The sequence below is a fragment of the Phaethon aethereus genome, assembly GCF_964289735.1.
Source record: "Phaethon aethereus genome assembly, chromosome: 4".
Taxonomy (NCBI): Eukaryota; Metazoa; Chordata; class Aves; order Phaethontiformes; family Phaethontidae; genus Phaethon; species Phaethon aethereus.
Genome location: NC_138578.1, coordinates 67,463,581 through 67,480,444, shown reverse-complemented (window position 1 = coordinate 67,480,444; position 16,864 = coordinate 67,463,581). Strand labels below are relative to the sequence as shown.

At 43.0% G+C, this 16,864-nt stretch overlaps 1 protein-coding gene across 3 annotated transcripts in view; it reads right to left on the bottom strand.

The window, feature by feature from the left end:
• The window catches only part of LCORL (ligand dependent nuclear receptor corepressor like), a gene marked incomplete at both ends in the record, with an annotated part of 86,106 nt that extends 83,156 nt beyond the window's left edge, over positions 1 to 2,950 (bottom strand). For all 3 annotated transcript variants that reach the window (XM_081998715.1, XM_081998714.1, XM_081998716.1), the window contains one exon: positions 2,803 to 2,950. In XM_081998715.1, the coding sequence (XP_081854841.1) occupies positions 2,803 to 2,950 (148 nt within the window). The remainder of the gene's footprint in view (positions 1 to 2,802) is intronic.
• Positions 2,951 to 16,864: the final 13,914 nt, after the last annotated feature.

Genomic DNA, 16,864 nt, shown 5'->3' with positions numbered 1-16,864 from the left:
CAATACAACATGTTCAAGGAGTGTGTACTTTCTTGCTTCGCCCTCTGAACATAATGCTTGACAAATGATAGCCCACAGAACCATGTCACCTTTCAATATTTTTTAATTAAAAAAACACTAAGGGTAGAACAACCTGAGGTTTTTTGTGGCGGTGGGTTTTTTTTGTTTGTTTTAGGATTGCCAGTAAGCTAGTTCAAGAATGTAGGGGCTACTACTTTACCACATAGTTTTCCTCACTTTGCTGCAAATGTATGATTCTTGAGAAGGGTGGAGAAAGAAAAAATAAGTTACGCCAAATCTATCATATTCACACCCCCGCCCCCATGCTGCCATTTCAGCCATCAACCGGACAATTGTTCAGACCTTCCAGTTAATGCTAACTTTGTTAAGACTCTTCAAATCCTTAGGAATACTTTGCTGAGAGAGAACAACCATTTTTACTTTGGAAGTTAATCTGAGCTAATGTAAGTTATTTTACAGAAGTTAATGCTACAGAATTTAAAAGGAGTAAAGAAAAAAAACCCCACCAACCCAAACCTGTTAAGTGAACTCTACCACCATTATCCTTACTACTCACTTTTCTTGCCACTTTTGTTTACACTTTCTCTCAGATAAGGGCTGCTCAACAGGCACGCCAAGTAACAGCTCTCAACTGAAATAGCTCTTGACTAACTATTAAACCACAACCAATGTCCTTCCTCCTTAGTAGCTACTAATCGTTTTGGGGTTCCTTTCTATTAACTGAATTTTGCACCATGAATGTACAAAGAAATCATATCCTAATTAACTTTCATCTTAAGGAGAAGAAAATTGAGCATGAAGTGACACCTCAGTGCAATCAGCGTAAAGTAAATAAGTAATTATATTATGGTTTTACACTTTGCAATTCTCAGTGAATAAACAACCCAAAAAACAACTTTGAAGAAGTTCCCTGAACACAACAGACCTGCCCAGCAGAGGACCCAACATATGGTGATATTTTGTCTTATAGAGCATTCATTAGAGCATTTCTTTGTACTCCTTGTCTGTGTTGATCATGCTGCCTAATTGTGTTCCTGGAATCCATGTGACAGCATACCATTACCACCTGTAAGTCCCGTCAGTCAGTAATTGTCAAGCAGACTTTTAGGATTTCAGTTTAAATTTAAAACTGAAATGACATTACAGGTAACCAGAGGAGCAGCCACTTGTGTATTTTGAAAGACATCGGTCCACCAGATTTAAGTTTATCACAGCATCTATGCCAATGAACTAGCTCTCCCTACATATTCTAATTAAACTGCATTCCTTGCACACAAAGCATTATATAAATGTATTCGTGTATGGAAATATAAAAACATTGTTTTCCTAAACAATACTATAACTTGAAGGATTAAAAAGATAGTGCAAGCATACCCAGGTGTCTTAATATACACACAGGTGTTAGGTGTTTAAAAGGGTTATTGGGGCAACACAGCAAGACCGAGGAGCACATGTGCATGAAGAAGCTTAACAGGCTACTGAAAATATGGGAAAAAACCCAAACCCACACACCCAGACAAAGCTAATCACCTGTAATTATTAGCGTATCTACTTGTTAGATGTTTACTCCTTACTTCGATCTCGTCTCAAAGCACAGGCAGAAGCACGGAATGAAGTGCTGCTCACCCTCCCAGTTACAGCTGGATGCGTTTCCACCGCTCAGCCGTCAAGGAGGACCAGTTACCGACACTAGCTCGCTACTGGAGCATTCTATCTATTTCCCTAAGAAGGGAAGCGGCTGTTGAAGCGATACAAACAAGCAGTTCCTGGCATCAAAGCTCTCACCACCACCCCGCCGAACCAAAAAAAAAAAAACCAAAAAAAAAACCCACCCCAAACCGAAGTGGCCCCCGCCTCGAGGTGGCAGCGCGGCGGCGCACACGTAACAAACGCTGCCCGCCCGCGGGAACGGGGCTGGCCAGCCAGGGCAGAGCGGCGAGCCGTTAGCCCGGTGGGCCGGCGTTAGACCAGCAGGCCCCTGTTAGCCCGGCGAACCCGTGCCCCCCGCCGGTGCCCCGGCAGGGCTCCCCCCGCGCGGGAACGCCGCCGAGGCGGCCGCAAGAGACCGCGCGCCCCCGCGCAGACAGGCTGCAGGGGGCGGGGGGGTGTCACGTGACCGGGAGGGGGGCCGGGGACACGACGACACCCTCACAGCACGAGAGCCACCGGGGCAGCCCCGGGGCGGCGGGGGGGGGGGGGGGGGGGTGTGAGTGCGAAGAGAGAACTGCCGTCGCCATGACAACTTCCAGGGGGCAGGGAAAACTTCAAATCCCAACCGTCAGTGCACGAGCGGCTCCCTCTTAAAGGCGCACACACACCACACACACAGGCGGGCTCCCTCCCCCCCTCCGCCCCCCAGGCTCTGGCGATGGAGGAGGAGAGGAGGGGGGCAGCCACCGGCACTCGCCGCGCGAACGAGGAGAAGCAGAGACAAAAGGACCCGAGCCGAGAAAGGGTCTCGGTCGGCGGCGAAGGGTGGTACCGAGCAGCCCCAAGCGAAGGCGTAACACCCACCCTGCGCTGCCTGGAGGCGGCTTAGGACCTTCGCTCTCCCCCACAGACCCCGGCTCCGCTTCCGCCCTCCGAGAGAGCCGCTAGAGCAGCTACTCCATCCCCGGTCCCCCCCGTCTCCCCCGCCCACTCGGGAGCCCCGGGCTCAGGGCGCCTCGCCTGCTTCCCCCACGGAGACCCCTCTGTCCTCAGGGACCCCGCTGCCCTCTCCCCAGCCCCTCGGTCCCCCCACTGCGGCCAGGATACCCCCGCCGCCGTCCCCTCTCTTACCCACACAGTGCATGAGCCGGTGCCGCCAGGAGTCGAGTTCTCGGCGGACTCCCCTGCGCTCCGCCGTGCAGCGGGGGCTCCGGCACTGGGAGGCGGCAGCAGGAGGAGCGGGAGCCGCGGCGGCCATTCTGTCTGTTCCCTTTTCCATCTGCCTCTGACCTCACGCCCGCTCATTTACATACGAGCGCGCGCGCCACCCAGAAGAGCCGCGCGCTCCCCCGGCTACTCTCCCTCCCCCCCACCCCCCCCCTTGCCTCGTCGAGCGCGTGCCCGCGCGCCCCCCCCCCACACCTCCTCCCCCCCCCCGCTCAGCATCCGGGGCGGGGAGCGCGCGCGCCGCCTGGCGGGGTGATTGACACGTGTCCCCGCTCCTCGTGGGGGCCCCCACCCCGCCTCGCGCCCTCCCGGGCCCCAGCCTTCTCCGCAGGCAGCGGGCCGGTTCGGTTACTGGGCCGAAAACGGGCACTCTCTCCCTCCCCCCCCCCCGCCCCGTTTCTCTTCGGGGTATGTGTGTCGTCCCCCCGGCCTACAAATCCCGCAGGGCAGCGCGCCACCTGCTCCACCCCAACCAGGGCAGGCAGCAGCAATGCACGCCGGGAGTTGTAGTTCGTTGAGGGAGGGGGAACGGCACCCACCCCCGAAGACTCCCCAGCGGGAGGGCACCCCGGACGGTCCTTCCAACGGCTCCGCGCTGCCCGAACCCCAACGCCGCAGGGCGACCCTCGCCCCACACCTCCCAGCACCGCAGCGCGCTCGAAAGCAACTCCGGGTTAAGAGGATTTCAAAAACCGGCGCGGCTCTCGCTTTCACCCCGCGGTCTGCCTGGGGTGCTGCTCTGAGCAGGGCCCGCTCGTGGCCCGCGGTCCCCCCGCAGCCTCTTTCACCTCTTCGCCCACAGCTGACGCCCCGGGGCCGCTGCCCATCATGGCAGCCCGTTCCCCCTTCCCTCCCTCGGTCCCCCGCCGGCAGGACGCGGCTCTCGCAGGAGGGAAGGCACGGTGCTATGCCTTCCTACCTAGCTTGCCAAGTTCACTCCGCAGGGAGATTGTCAAAGTTCTTTAAATTACTGCTCAGTTCACCACACTGTTTTTAACAGCTTTGCGTTCAGCCTACTTTTTATAAGGACGTTGATCACAGAGTGGGACAGGGAGGCAAGCCAGGAGCCGGCATCACGCAGAACACGGCGTTATCTCCCACCCCCCCTTTGGAAAAGGCTAGCATGGAAAGTAGACGCACATCAGTTTAGTTCAGTATCTGGGAACACGCCTGAGAAAGCTTACTATCAACCTACGAATGACTCCAGAGCTAAAGTCGGATTAAGGTAACTGCAAGAAAGTTAACACACAAACGTCAGATCGGATTGACCGGAGCATTTGACAGCCCCTGGGACAGCCAGTTTTGCTGCTCTGCTCACCCTCACGCTGCACCTCCGGACTCCAGCACATGACAGACATCCCTCAGCGCCAGTCTAACGTGACAATTGCTACCCATGCCTTGCAAGAGAGCGATTAGCAGTCGTGAATTCCCCAGACAGAAGAATCAAGATCTCACTGTTTTCTCAGATCCTGGTGCATCTTTGAGTGCCTCCTCCTCCCCCACGCGCCCCTCCTCTGAACAGTCTTTGTATGCAGCGTTACTTCAGCAAGAAATGGCATTTTCTGTGCCTATTTGCAGGTTGTGATAGAAAAGAGCATTTAATAAGGCCATAGAAGAGATACTTTTGTTTCTCCCCTCCCTCCCCCGTATGGGTTGAGGGAGCAATGCAGGAAATAGTCATGTCACCCCTATCTAGACACAATTTTTTTTTTTTCCCTTGTGCTAGAGGATGAGCAGAGTTAGTAACAGCGATATTGCATCAAAGCTGCAGAGGGGCTTCAACTTTGAACAAAGAACAGGCAGCCGTTCCCCACTCGTTCATCCCTCTACGTATCTATGCAGAGTGTCAGTGCAACCAGAAGCAGGGCTATTCGGAACGGAGCCCTTACCTCCTTTCAGTGGAGCATTTCAGGAGAATGGCAAGATTGGAAGTGCAGGTGAAGAGGCAACCTACTGCTTCCTCTAGCTGTTCATCACAGCAGCCAGCACTACATGGCAAGCGGCAGCTTCGCAGTCTCTTGGCTTCCTCCTCTCTCACCTCAGATCTGTTGCGAGTACCTTGGCTCTCTTACCTGCACTGGATTTGCAAACAGCAACAAAAATTACCAGCCTTGTCTCAGAGAAAAAGCAAAAACGAAGGCAACTCCAGTAAGGTGCTGTCAAAGTTTGCACAAACTGAAACCAAACCTCATTTGGGTAGAATGCATCTGTTTTGAACTAGTAATAGTCTCTTTTTTTTTTTGCCACAAAACAGGCTTCAAAGAAAAAAAAAACCAAACCAGGTGTGCATTTTCTTCTCCTGCAAATCTTCCATGGTGTATATTTCCTTCTGAAATTCTTAAAGATGTTCTTTTTTGTGGATGAAGGACATATTCAGGGATTGCCTGTAGAGCACAGCCCTGAAGATCAGTTCTGCTTCCACTGGAATGAACAAAACTTTGGTAACAGTTGACAGCTCATGTCTCTTTTTGTAAAGAATTTTCATAAAAATAAACTTTGTTGCTTCTGTAAAACAGCTAATTGAGCTTAATAAATTAGACACACAGGAATTTTAAACAGTATTCATTTAACTGAATCCCTGAGGTTATCTGACATGAATAGTTTTGTAGGGACACAAATGCCCCACATCAGAAGAGTTTTATTTTGAGATGTCTATGATTAAATAAAGAGTAGAGAGGAAACTACACCACCCCCGCATTTTGTTCACTTGACACACTTTTTGTTGTAGTTTCAAGGTTCCTCCCATTTGAAAGACTACTCCGTGCATGAAAGAAAAAAGAAAGAAAACCTGGCTGACAAAGCTGGTGGGCAGATTTCAGGGAATAGGATGAGGAAAGGGGAAAGAAAAAATTTCAAACTGAATTTTTATAGTTGCCTAGATTTTGAACTCCTACGCCTTCTGAAAATACTGCCTAGACATCAGATATGCTGTAGATACTAGGTTTTGAACTACTCCCTCCTTTTGAGATTTTTTTTATTCTCCCAGACTTAAAACTGAACCAAGCAACCCAAGGGTCCTGCTTCATCAAACCATCAGGGGTGTTATTTTTACATTAGCTGTACTGGTTTTTCTTCTCTATGAAAATGGCTTTCTGGCCAAGATGTCACTTTGTTTGTGGATTTGTACTCGATTTTATAGAAGCAATTCCACTTTTCTGAACAAGGGTTGGATCAAAACTCCAAGGCTGATTGAGGGCAGAAGCTGGAGCAGCGAGGGATAACTTCAATTTAGTTAATTTTAGCTGCCTATCCTAGCTAATTTTTCTGGGATCAGAGAGTCAGTTACTTAGAAATGGCTCTGGAGGCAAAGTCCAGTATAATTTTGTTTGACGCTACAGGAATTACTAGTGCTGTTCTTTCTGTATGTTTCATCTCATATTAATTTTGGGGTAAAGAGGAATTAAAATAGTCACAGATGCTTACAGTTTGATACCACAATTTGATTAATTCAAAATCTGACATTTTGAATTAATTTTTTTGAACACACATTGGGGAGATTTAACTATCTTACTGAAACATTGCAAAAGTGTTCATCACCAAAACCTCTTTATAATTAATTCCCGAAGGTGAAATTCACTCCTGTACAGACAGCTTTGCATGGCTCTTTGTCACGTAAGTACTGCTTTGTGGAAACTGGGGGTAAGGATGAAGTGTAATTAAAGCAGTCTAACTTGAACAGTCAAAACCCTGTAGTAAGCCTTTGCAGATGCTATCCTGAAGTGAATGCATCCTGAAGTGGTGAGCTCCCCGTCTCACAGGAATGCCATTTGCAAACCTGGAAATGGTCAGTGTTCCGGGTAAAACAGAAAGAGTTAAATGATGAATTGCATGATAGCTATATGAATGAGCATTGCAGAGAATCATTCATAGTTGAAAGATATATTGCAGCAGATGATAGAAGGGCTAGAAAAAATAACGCTAGAGGAGATTTCTTCATAAACACTAACATGATCATTTAGATACAGGATCTAGCCAAACTGAATTAGGGCTATTTAGCAATCAGTGCGAATATTAGATTGCCAATACATGACTACTTAAACCTACTTGCAATATCCATTTTTTATCAATTTAGCACATTATAAAGAATTCAGAGGTGTTCATAAGATATACCACTTTCGCGGTGTCAGATGTAGCAAAAATGTCACTTTAAGCAATTAATTATATAGGCCATTCTTCCATTATTTTTAAGTTATCATTTTTTCCTCACTGATCATTGAGGTCTTAATCTTAAAAAATGCTAGGTGACTTAGCACACAGCTTCCACAGAAGAAGCTCTGAGAAGCAAACCTTCCAGTTCCGTTCAGCAATCTGCATATGCTTTTATTCATGCTTTGAAGGCAGAATCGCTGTGGTCACTCCTAAAGGCACATTCATACAAAGTATTTAAGTTGCTCTAGAGTTGCCTGCATAAGGTGGAGTTCAGTCAGGAGCTGGAAAACTACACTTATTCAAAAGCAACGGGATTTTTCAGGCACAGCCTCATCCTTAGATTCAGGCTGTGATGAGTGGACAGCCAGCACAGATAGCAGTTATGTGACAGTCTGGTAAAATACAAAATTTCATCAAGTAGAATACCATGAATTTCAGAGATTTAAACTGATAGACTGTACTATAAAAAGCTAGTTGGCAACCTCCAAAACAGAGGTAAGCACAGACAGCTTGGGGAACGATAATTATCTTGCCACTGCAGCTGGATTTGTATGGTTTGAGGCACTACTGCTCCACCTAGTATTTCACCTACTGTCAGTAGATACCTCCACTATTTCAAGTTTGATATAAAGCCTATTCTTTTTCCTCCAGTGGAGGAGGAAAGTAACCCCCAGCAGAAGAAGCTGGGCTAGCAGCTGTAGTGCAGTACAGCGAGAAAGCTGTGAGAGAGGCCGTCCCGTTATCTATGTCTTCCCTGCCTGTGGGGGCAAGCAACACAGCTCAGCTTAAAAGATTATGCCTAATCAAATAGTTTAGGCTTTGAATTTTCACAACAATCTCAATCAGTGTGAAGTTACACAAAAAATATCTTTAAAAAACAGAATTTAAAAAAATTGCTAAATTCCTTCACAGTTAAAGACATCTGGGTTAGGGGCTCTGTGAGTGTTGAAACTTAAACCCAAAACATTTCCTTGCATTGTCATCAGTTCTAGTATGGAAAACGAAAGCTCAAACTCAAATAAGAACAATTGGAGAAGTTTCCATTTCACACACAGGTGAAAGAATGATCTTTTTAACAGGGCAGAAAAGTCAGGTATCTTCAGGTCTACTCACTGGCTTTTGGATCACCAGGAAGAAGTACAATTTGCAAGTGTTCCAGGCTCCTGAGTTTCAGGCCTGTGCTCCTATAAAATTCAAAATAGTTTACAAATGGTGATGTGTGCAGAGGCTGTAATTTAATACTATATATCTTACAGGTGAAGAAAGAAATGGCACTTGCTTACATCTGAAATCTTGGGGTATAATATTTGGTATTCAGTGACCACATATTTCAGCAATATATACAAGGAAAAGTACTGTTGTCTCTTAATCACAGGGTCTGCTTTTGTGAACCTCATCAGCATTGGTTGATATCACCGTCTTTCAACATATGTTACATACGATACAACAACTGTATCTATGCACAGGTCAGTAGGAGGCTAGCCAAGGTGAATTTCTAAGTGCACAATAAGATTTTTTAGCCAAAACCTGCTCCGTGACTCTCCACCTAGAGAAAGGTATCAGGAAATTCATGAAGCGAAGCTTTCCTCAAGTAGGAAGGCAGCACTAAACAATCAAATCAGCACTATATTTGCAGCCTTGTTACTGGCTTAATTCTAAGTACACGAAACATGATTATCACAGGCAGATGATGATGTTTCACAAAGTTCTTTATCCCTTGTATAGGAAGGTAAAAGATGGGAAAATGCTTCTTATCATCTGTTCTAGCAGTAGTGCTGTTAAAGCTGTGAGGATCTAAATAGGTAAACCAAAAGTTTGTATCTGAGCGGATGTTTTCTTATCAGACCATCTAATTAACTTAGCGAAAAGCAGTCAAGCTTTCAAGAACACCAATATCCTTCATGTCCTGCGTACATTAACTACACTAACTGATTTAATAGAGCTGTCACTTCCATGTATCAAACTAGCCTTGTCTGTAGCAAGCAAGCATTATAATAAGACTACAGTAAATGTTTATAAAATAGATGTACTCGATTTTACATGGGTAACTAAAACACAAATAAAGCTTTCAGTTTAATACCATTTTAGAATACACAGTGAAATTTTCATAGCTTATTTTCAGATCTTTGTTTATCACTACTCTTTAGAGGCTGAGCGTCTGGTGATACTGGGGCCAAAGGGCCATGGTCTCATCACACACATATTCTGCTCTGCAAGAGCGCACGTGTATGAAGGTTACATTACATTTAGACAAACCCCTAGAGCCAGAAAAAAAAAAAATTAAAAAAATCACACAAATTTTATGGTGAGCTGAGCACATTTGATCAGAGTGGAATCCAAAATGTGACTTTACAGAATCACTCCTCAAAGCAGAGCTACATTTCCATGCACAGTAAGGTAGAAAAAAAAGAGGGCTTTAAACAACACAGGCTCGTAAGGTGAAATCAAATGCTAACATGCAAACTACAGAAAAGGCTCTGTGGTTTTAGCTTACAAAAAAAACCATTAGTATACTTTGCAACTAGAAATATAGCAACTTTTGTTCAGTACTAATTTAAAACATTTATTATTCTTAAAGTGTTCTTATGAGGATGATATATCCTATGTTTCAGTACTAGCCTGGCAGAAAAAGATGCGTAAGTGAAAGGAGCCAGCTTGAAAAGCCAAAAAATAAAAAATTAGTCTTCTATAGATTAGACTGCTGTTTTAACATGTCATTATTTGACTATTAAAATTAAATTTAGAGGGAAGGTAAAGTCCAATATATACTCCTAATTGATGTCTCCATAGCACTATCTATCAAATATGGCTGTTTTTTCCTTCCATTTAAACTGTTATCCTATGTTCCACACAGCTGAGTAATGTCACTCACTCGCACTAAAGTTTCCCAAGTGGCCAAGTAATTTAAGTATGCCATCGCCAGAGCAACTCTGCAGCTGAAAATATACTGCTATTAAACCCAGAGAGAATAGATCACTAATTGCAGCTTAATATTAGAGATAGACATGAAATACTGAGCCCGCCATCGGAGCATGCGCTGGCAGCCAAACTTACACTATTATTGAAAAGGCAAAGAAGTGTTTACTGTCTTCATGAATGACTTTTACAATTACACTAGCTGAGTACTCACTGAAGTTAATATAAGGCTGCTAGTTCTGCCGCAGACCACGGATTAATTATTATATAAGCTAAGGAGGAAATTTTTTCCTCCCAGTACCGCTCCTCCTTGCGTGGGACGTCACAGTGGGTGGGTTTCCCTGTATGACAGTAGCGCCAACAGAGCATGCAACAAGATACAGCACACGTGGAGCATCAAACAGGGGATGTGGTTCCTTCTCCCAGAAGGGCTGCAGTCGAGAGAGGGAGCGTATCGCATAAGCGACACTCAACTCAGAAGCTGGCTGCTCCAGTAGAGTCGCTGCCCAGGAAGCAGAGCGTCGGGTACCACCTCCTAGGTCTCGAGCATCTCTCTGTGAGTGGATGCGTGTGTGATTCTGGGAGGAGGAAGGTGTATGCCTGTAACAAGTTTTTGTTTTTTGTTTTTACTGCAGAAATTCATGGTTTGGAGTCCTTTACAACTGTTTCCAGCTGCAGTTTCCAGCATAGGCTGGAATTTTATAGCCAGCCTAACCAGCATCCACCATGGGAGGTGGTAGGAAATGAGACTGAATGGCTGATTGGTCACTTGAGTAAAGCAGTTTATTACCTGTAACATCATTTGCAGAGTTATTGCCTCTCGAAGTAGATCTCTTCATGGTCTGATTTAGAACAACTATTTTTATTACATCTATAAGCTTCATCTTATCAATTTTATATATAAACTTTCTTTTAGCTGAATTGTCTGTGATTTCGGTTATGTTATCTTCTGAATCCCGCACCCAACTCCCTTCTCCCTCCTTTCCCACCAATTCCATCTCTTCCATTCTCAAGCTAAACATCTCAATTTGAAGAAAAGTAGAAGAAAGAGAAAGGAGGAATATTGTGGATGAAATTCACCACCTGTTTAGCAAAATAAATGGAGAGCAATATGATTTTTCAGACCCAAAATAATTTGAAAATAAGGACGTGGTTATACTTGAAGTGCAACTATTTCACTAGCTAGATCACTGCTGTGGGGTTTAGTTTGCTATTGCCTTGTATTGCTTCACATAACTGCATTCTTGAAATGTTTGGGTTTTTTTCTGTTCGTTCTCAATAGGTATCTTTTCATGCGGTTTTAATCAATTTCAGTAGTGCTGCAAAAGGACTGAAAATAACATTTCTATTTTGCAAAGGCAGTTAATTCAACATAACCAAGATATTTTCTTATTATACCTTTTTTCACACGTAGATTTTTAAAATCAAACACATGGAATGATTTTTTTGTTCATGTTACTTCTCAAGGAGCTTTTTTTAAACTTGATCTTATGATTTTTTTACATTGTCTGACCATTTTCACATTAATTTTTAAAGACTATTTTTGTATTAGGTTAGTTCAAACAAATTAACAGAACAATTATAGATTCACATTAAGTATTCCTTTTTGGGACTCCATGAAGTAATCGCCTCAGCTAATAAAAAAAATGAAGTCACAGTAGGCTGAATATGACAGACTGAACAGTTCCTCATTGGATTCCTGCTGAGAAAAGCAGACAGCAGAGTAGATCTACTGCAGATCATCATAATGAAAAGCGTAACATTGCTGTTGTCCTTTCCCATAATTAGATAGTCCCTGGAAGGGCCTTTTTCATTCCCATTATTCAGGGGTTCAGATGCAAACAGAATTAATCTTTCCCTTCTCTTAAGCAAGTCCATTTCTTCCAAAAACCCAAACATTTGTTTCTTTCATTTCCTTCCTCTTGTTTAAAATTTAAGTGTTTTAAGTTCCTACCATTTGCCTTGAAGGATGTTTTCACAGCTAGATATCTATATTCCCTGGCAATGCCTCCCCACAGTGCAGAGCAAGACGGCTAAGAAACCGGTGTGGATCCGAAAGTGCTAGAACCGCTTCAGAGCGATGCTGGGATCCTGATCCTTCAAGTTTGGGCACAGTGCCACAGTGATCCAGATATATTCCTTCTCTATCCAGTCTCTCCATTATATTACTTTCCACTGTGCAATTTTTCTTGCCTTGCTGCTTAGGGTTGAATCAAGGTTTGTTTTCAACCTTTTCTGCACTATTATGTATGTAATTTCTTTCAAAGGGAAGCCAAGAGGCCCCTGTCTTCACTGATTCTACAGTCTTGAGCTTAAAGAAATAACAGAATTTGTAATGCAAGTGTGAGAGCTGGCAATGTTTTGTTCTCCCAGGTAGAGACTCTATCTTAACTGTAGTGAGTCACTATTAAAAATAAAAAAATTAACCATAGACTTAAGTGTTACACAAACACTGTTACAAGCCAAGGCTGTACACCACTTCATCAGCTTTGGCTGACAACGTTTCAATACTGAGTATTTTTCATACCCTTGTAACGAGCCCTCCCCATTCATATTATTTGTCATATACTTAGGCCTTTAGGTACTCTCACAACCAGCTTTTCTCAACATTTTTCAACCAGCTGTTGCTGCTATAAAATAGATTCCAGTGTGATTCAACGAGTCATTCATCCAAAGGAGGTGCTAAGAATGTCTTAACCCAACAGCACAGGTTGCTGATGATTAAAGTGGGCTCTAATCTTCTATCCGTATACCTACAGGACTGCGAAACTGGAATAGATTTAGCTACAAACTCATTGCTGAAAGCACATAAGCTTTTAAAATCCAAAGCAATTCTGATCTTGATTTTGGTCTTTTTAAAATTTTTTATTATTTTGAAGACAGCAAATCTCTAAGGAGCCTATCGCCAGTCCTCAGATTCAAAAAAACTGCAAGAGATCATGCACTTCCACTAGTAATTCAGCTATTTCAATCTGGAATTCTTTTAGAACTCGAGTCTCAGTGATTTATTTTTTGTGTTTATTTTAACAACTTGTTCCATGGCTCTTGCATAGCCACTTTCATTTCAGACAACTTCTCTGCCAAGTTCCCTCCTCCCAGAAACAAAGGGTTCAGCATAAGGATCTCCCTAGCTTCTCCCACCTCCAACACTGATGCAAAGAACTCATTAAGCTCCTCAGCAGTGGCCTCGTCACCTGTGAGGGCTCCTTTTATACATGAAGTGCTACTTCTAAAATAAATCTCAGCTCCGTTTGCACCTTGACCTTGTACAACTGTTTTGCATGATTATTGGCAACAGATTATGGGAAATAGCATCTTTTCACTGCTAGGATCAATATTTTTTATCAGTGAAAATATTCTATTTTAAAACATCTTGCATTTCCTTTGTAGAAAAGGAAAGGATAGTAAGAACATACTAGCTGGAATATAAATAGAGTCTAAGTGACAGAATTTTCCCTGTGCTTTCAGGGATATTGGGACTTTTAGCAGAGATGCAGCCTTACCAGGTGTGGCCTGCAAGATGGGAGCTTGGTCTGCTGCTGGGGAATTCCTGTGTAGCTGTATATAGATCTGTAGGCTGCTGGGCAGGAGCTTGTGCGTACATGAAAAATAATCTCCCCAAAACGACCCGATGAGCTAAGACAGAACTTGGCCTGTCGGGTAGAAACCAGTCAAGGTCAGCACGACTTACTACAACGCACAAGTAACTTTACATGTAGAGTGCTGCGTACGTGTACAAATTCACCAGCGCAAAACCCCCACTCGAGTATTCTAGTGCTTATCAGGTTTCCCTTACCACAGCTATCACGTTTTCACCCTGGTCCTGCCCACAAAGGGTCCCTGGCTACATATGTCAGAGCTTCAACAAAGGTTTGCCCACTCCAGCACTGTAAAAGTTGTGCAAGTAGTAACGAAAACTCCTCTCCCCTTATTTTCATATGCATGCCATCAGTTGGTTAAGTGTAGGGGAAACTTAAATATTTAAGCTAATTCTGTGCCCAGTGAGGGGATAACTGTAACAACTTTCTTACCCCTATGTAATTACAAAACATTTCTCACATTTAACCAAACATGCCAATTCTAATCTCGCTGTTTCTTGTCTCTGCAGAGCTAAATGCAGCCACAGCATTCTGGTTTTCTTCCTTATGACACACACTCTCCTGTTATTCTCAGCTGCTCAAAGCATTTGGTTAAAACAGCCATACTTTCTCTTATTAAAGATACCTAAGAGCACCGTGCTTAATGTTTAAACAGCTCAATGTGTACCCAATTATGAAAGCAACTAATTTAGTGAAAGACTAGATTAACTGCCATCTGTGGCCTGATTGTTTGTTAAACATGAGTACTGCTGACCCAAATTGTCACAAACAAAGTTTTATACAGCATGCGACCCAGTGACAAATCAATGTTGCCCAAGGATGTTGTGATATGAAGAAAGTTCAACATTAAGTGTTAAATATTATTATACCACTTCCATTACCAATTTGTACAGTGTATATTACTTGGGATGCATTTTATCTGTTTCGCAGAAGTGAAACCTTGGAGTTTGCTAATAGAATAATGCTGCTGTTAGTGATGTAATAGGCAATACAAGAATCACGTCTAGGATAAAATGATAGATATATACACAGTAGAGGACAAAAAGCTGGAGTGAAAGGTATGAAACAAAACCAAGCTGGAGAAACAAATGAAGCAGAAGCTTGAACTAAGATCAGCCCTCATGGTAGGACTCTACATGGATATACAGCTGGTCACCAAATAGGCACTGCAACTATTTAGCTAATCCATACAAAGTGGACAGCAAAAAGAAAGAGCACGTGAGCCAGCAGACAGGCAAGCCTTGCCCTAAGCCCTCGGTGGTATGATAGCTATCAGGCTCTTCTCCGTACTCAGAGCTGTCTAGTCTAACTTCCTAGGGCAAAGGATAATGTGCTTTGTGTCTCCCATGATCTGGCTGAATATCATGGACTATTTGGGAAGGAAAACACAACCAAATGGCAGAGCTGCCCTTTCCCCTCCTACCCCTATGCACCAGCCTTTGTTAACAGTGCATGAAGGCATCATTTCAGGAACATCATCACTCTCAGGCCAAAAACACTAGATGGATATGATCAACATTTGTGAGTTTTTTCAGATAGTCCTCAAAATTGTATTTTTTAAAGAAGTAAACAATGACAATTTTCTTTTAAGAAATATGCTCCACCATGTAATATGTTGATTTATATTTTGGAGTCACGTTTATTAAGTGGATGAGAGAAAAAAGTCAGGTTTGATATGATGCCTCAGAAATATTTGGAGTGTAATACTAAGCCTCTCATAAGTGAGAGGGGAAGCAAAGAGGTATTTCTACATTGCAGTTGCAAAGTAAGCCATATTCTAGAGTTCAATTTTGTTTTATTTTTGTGGTCCCTGCTGGCCTGTTTTCTAGCTTCTCTATGCACTTAAAAAGGAAGAATAGGCATCAGAATTTTTAAAATCACAGAAGTGAGATACTGAAAGTAAAATCACTTTGGTTAAAGGATACTCATTACTTCCCTGCTGGAATAGAACTGTCTGAATCACATTAGCCTTTCTAGAGAAACTTATTGGGTCTGTGCTGTTGTCGCTGGAGTTTTTTTTACTATTGCTGCCTCGAATATGTCTCTCCATTTAGTAGGAAATGAGCATGTTTCTTTTTTCCTATAAATGCTTAGTCTTCCACTTGGCTGTACTGAGACCCACATTTTATTTAGTAAGCTGGGTGCAATAAGCTCATTCTCACCATCCTTGACAAATGCAATAAATTTTGCACAAGGTGCAAGTTTTCATCTTTGGGATCTTCTGTTTACTTTCAGATCATTAAAGAAAGCTTCAAAACAGAAATCCTTTTTTTTGAGTATCAAATAATGTTGGAGTCTTCTGCCAACGTTTACTGAGGCCCACTAAGCTAAATTATTCAATAAGGATTTCCTGCTTATGACACTACCTTGTCAGATGCTTCACATCTTCAAAGGAGGATTAAAAATATTGTGCTATATTTCTAATAAAACAATGTCACTCAAGATAAAGTCAAATACAGAAGTATAGAATGTCACAAGTTATAAATTGTTCCCTCATTATGTCAATGGTCAATAACTTTCTACATTGTATAATGTAGAAAGAAGGGTAATTAAGAAGAGCATTAAATAATTTCCAAAATGTAAAAGACAGGTTGAAAATGCTTTAATTTAAAACATGTGAAATTTCACTCACCACTGAAAGTCTGGGCTTCTGCACTTCATACTATGAGGTAAATAAATTTAATATCTGTTAAGACCTTCTCCTCTAAAGGTATGTAAAGTTTCTTTTCTCCTTTATTTCATATCTCAAATCTGAAATTTCAATCTCATATCTTGTCAAAAACTCGAGATGTTTAAGACATCACATCTAATTTAACTTTGTTTTTTGCTTGTACCTTTCACAGCAACCCTTCATACAGTGTCTAATGCAACTGTTCTAGCCAAGACAGGAATTGGCTATACCATCTACAGCTAGATTTTACCCTTGGAAGGGCAGCTGTGCTCCCACTAGAAGCAGGTAAGATGATGTAGTAGGTCTATCAAAAGATACAAACTTAAGTGACGGCGTGATTCTACCCATGGGAAAACAGTCATCCTTTTGGTCATCTGGAAAGACATTTCCTCTTAATTACAGAGGTATTCAGTCGAACAATAACATGCCTTGGAGCAGGGAAATGCATTTAAAACAAGTCTTCTGGAGCCAATATGTTTCCTTAAAGTGCCAGTTTGTAACATTGAAAATAAACAAACAAACAAACAAACAAACCTTAAAGGTGAAGAAACAGTTCAACTCCATGCAGTCTGGATGACCTGTGGCACATTTTTCTCTCAGAAACAAAGCCATGTATATATACATATAAACA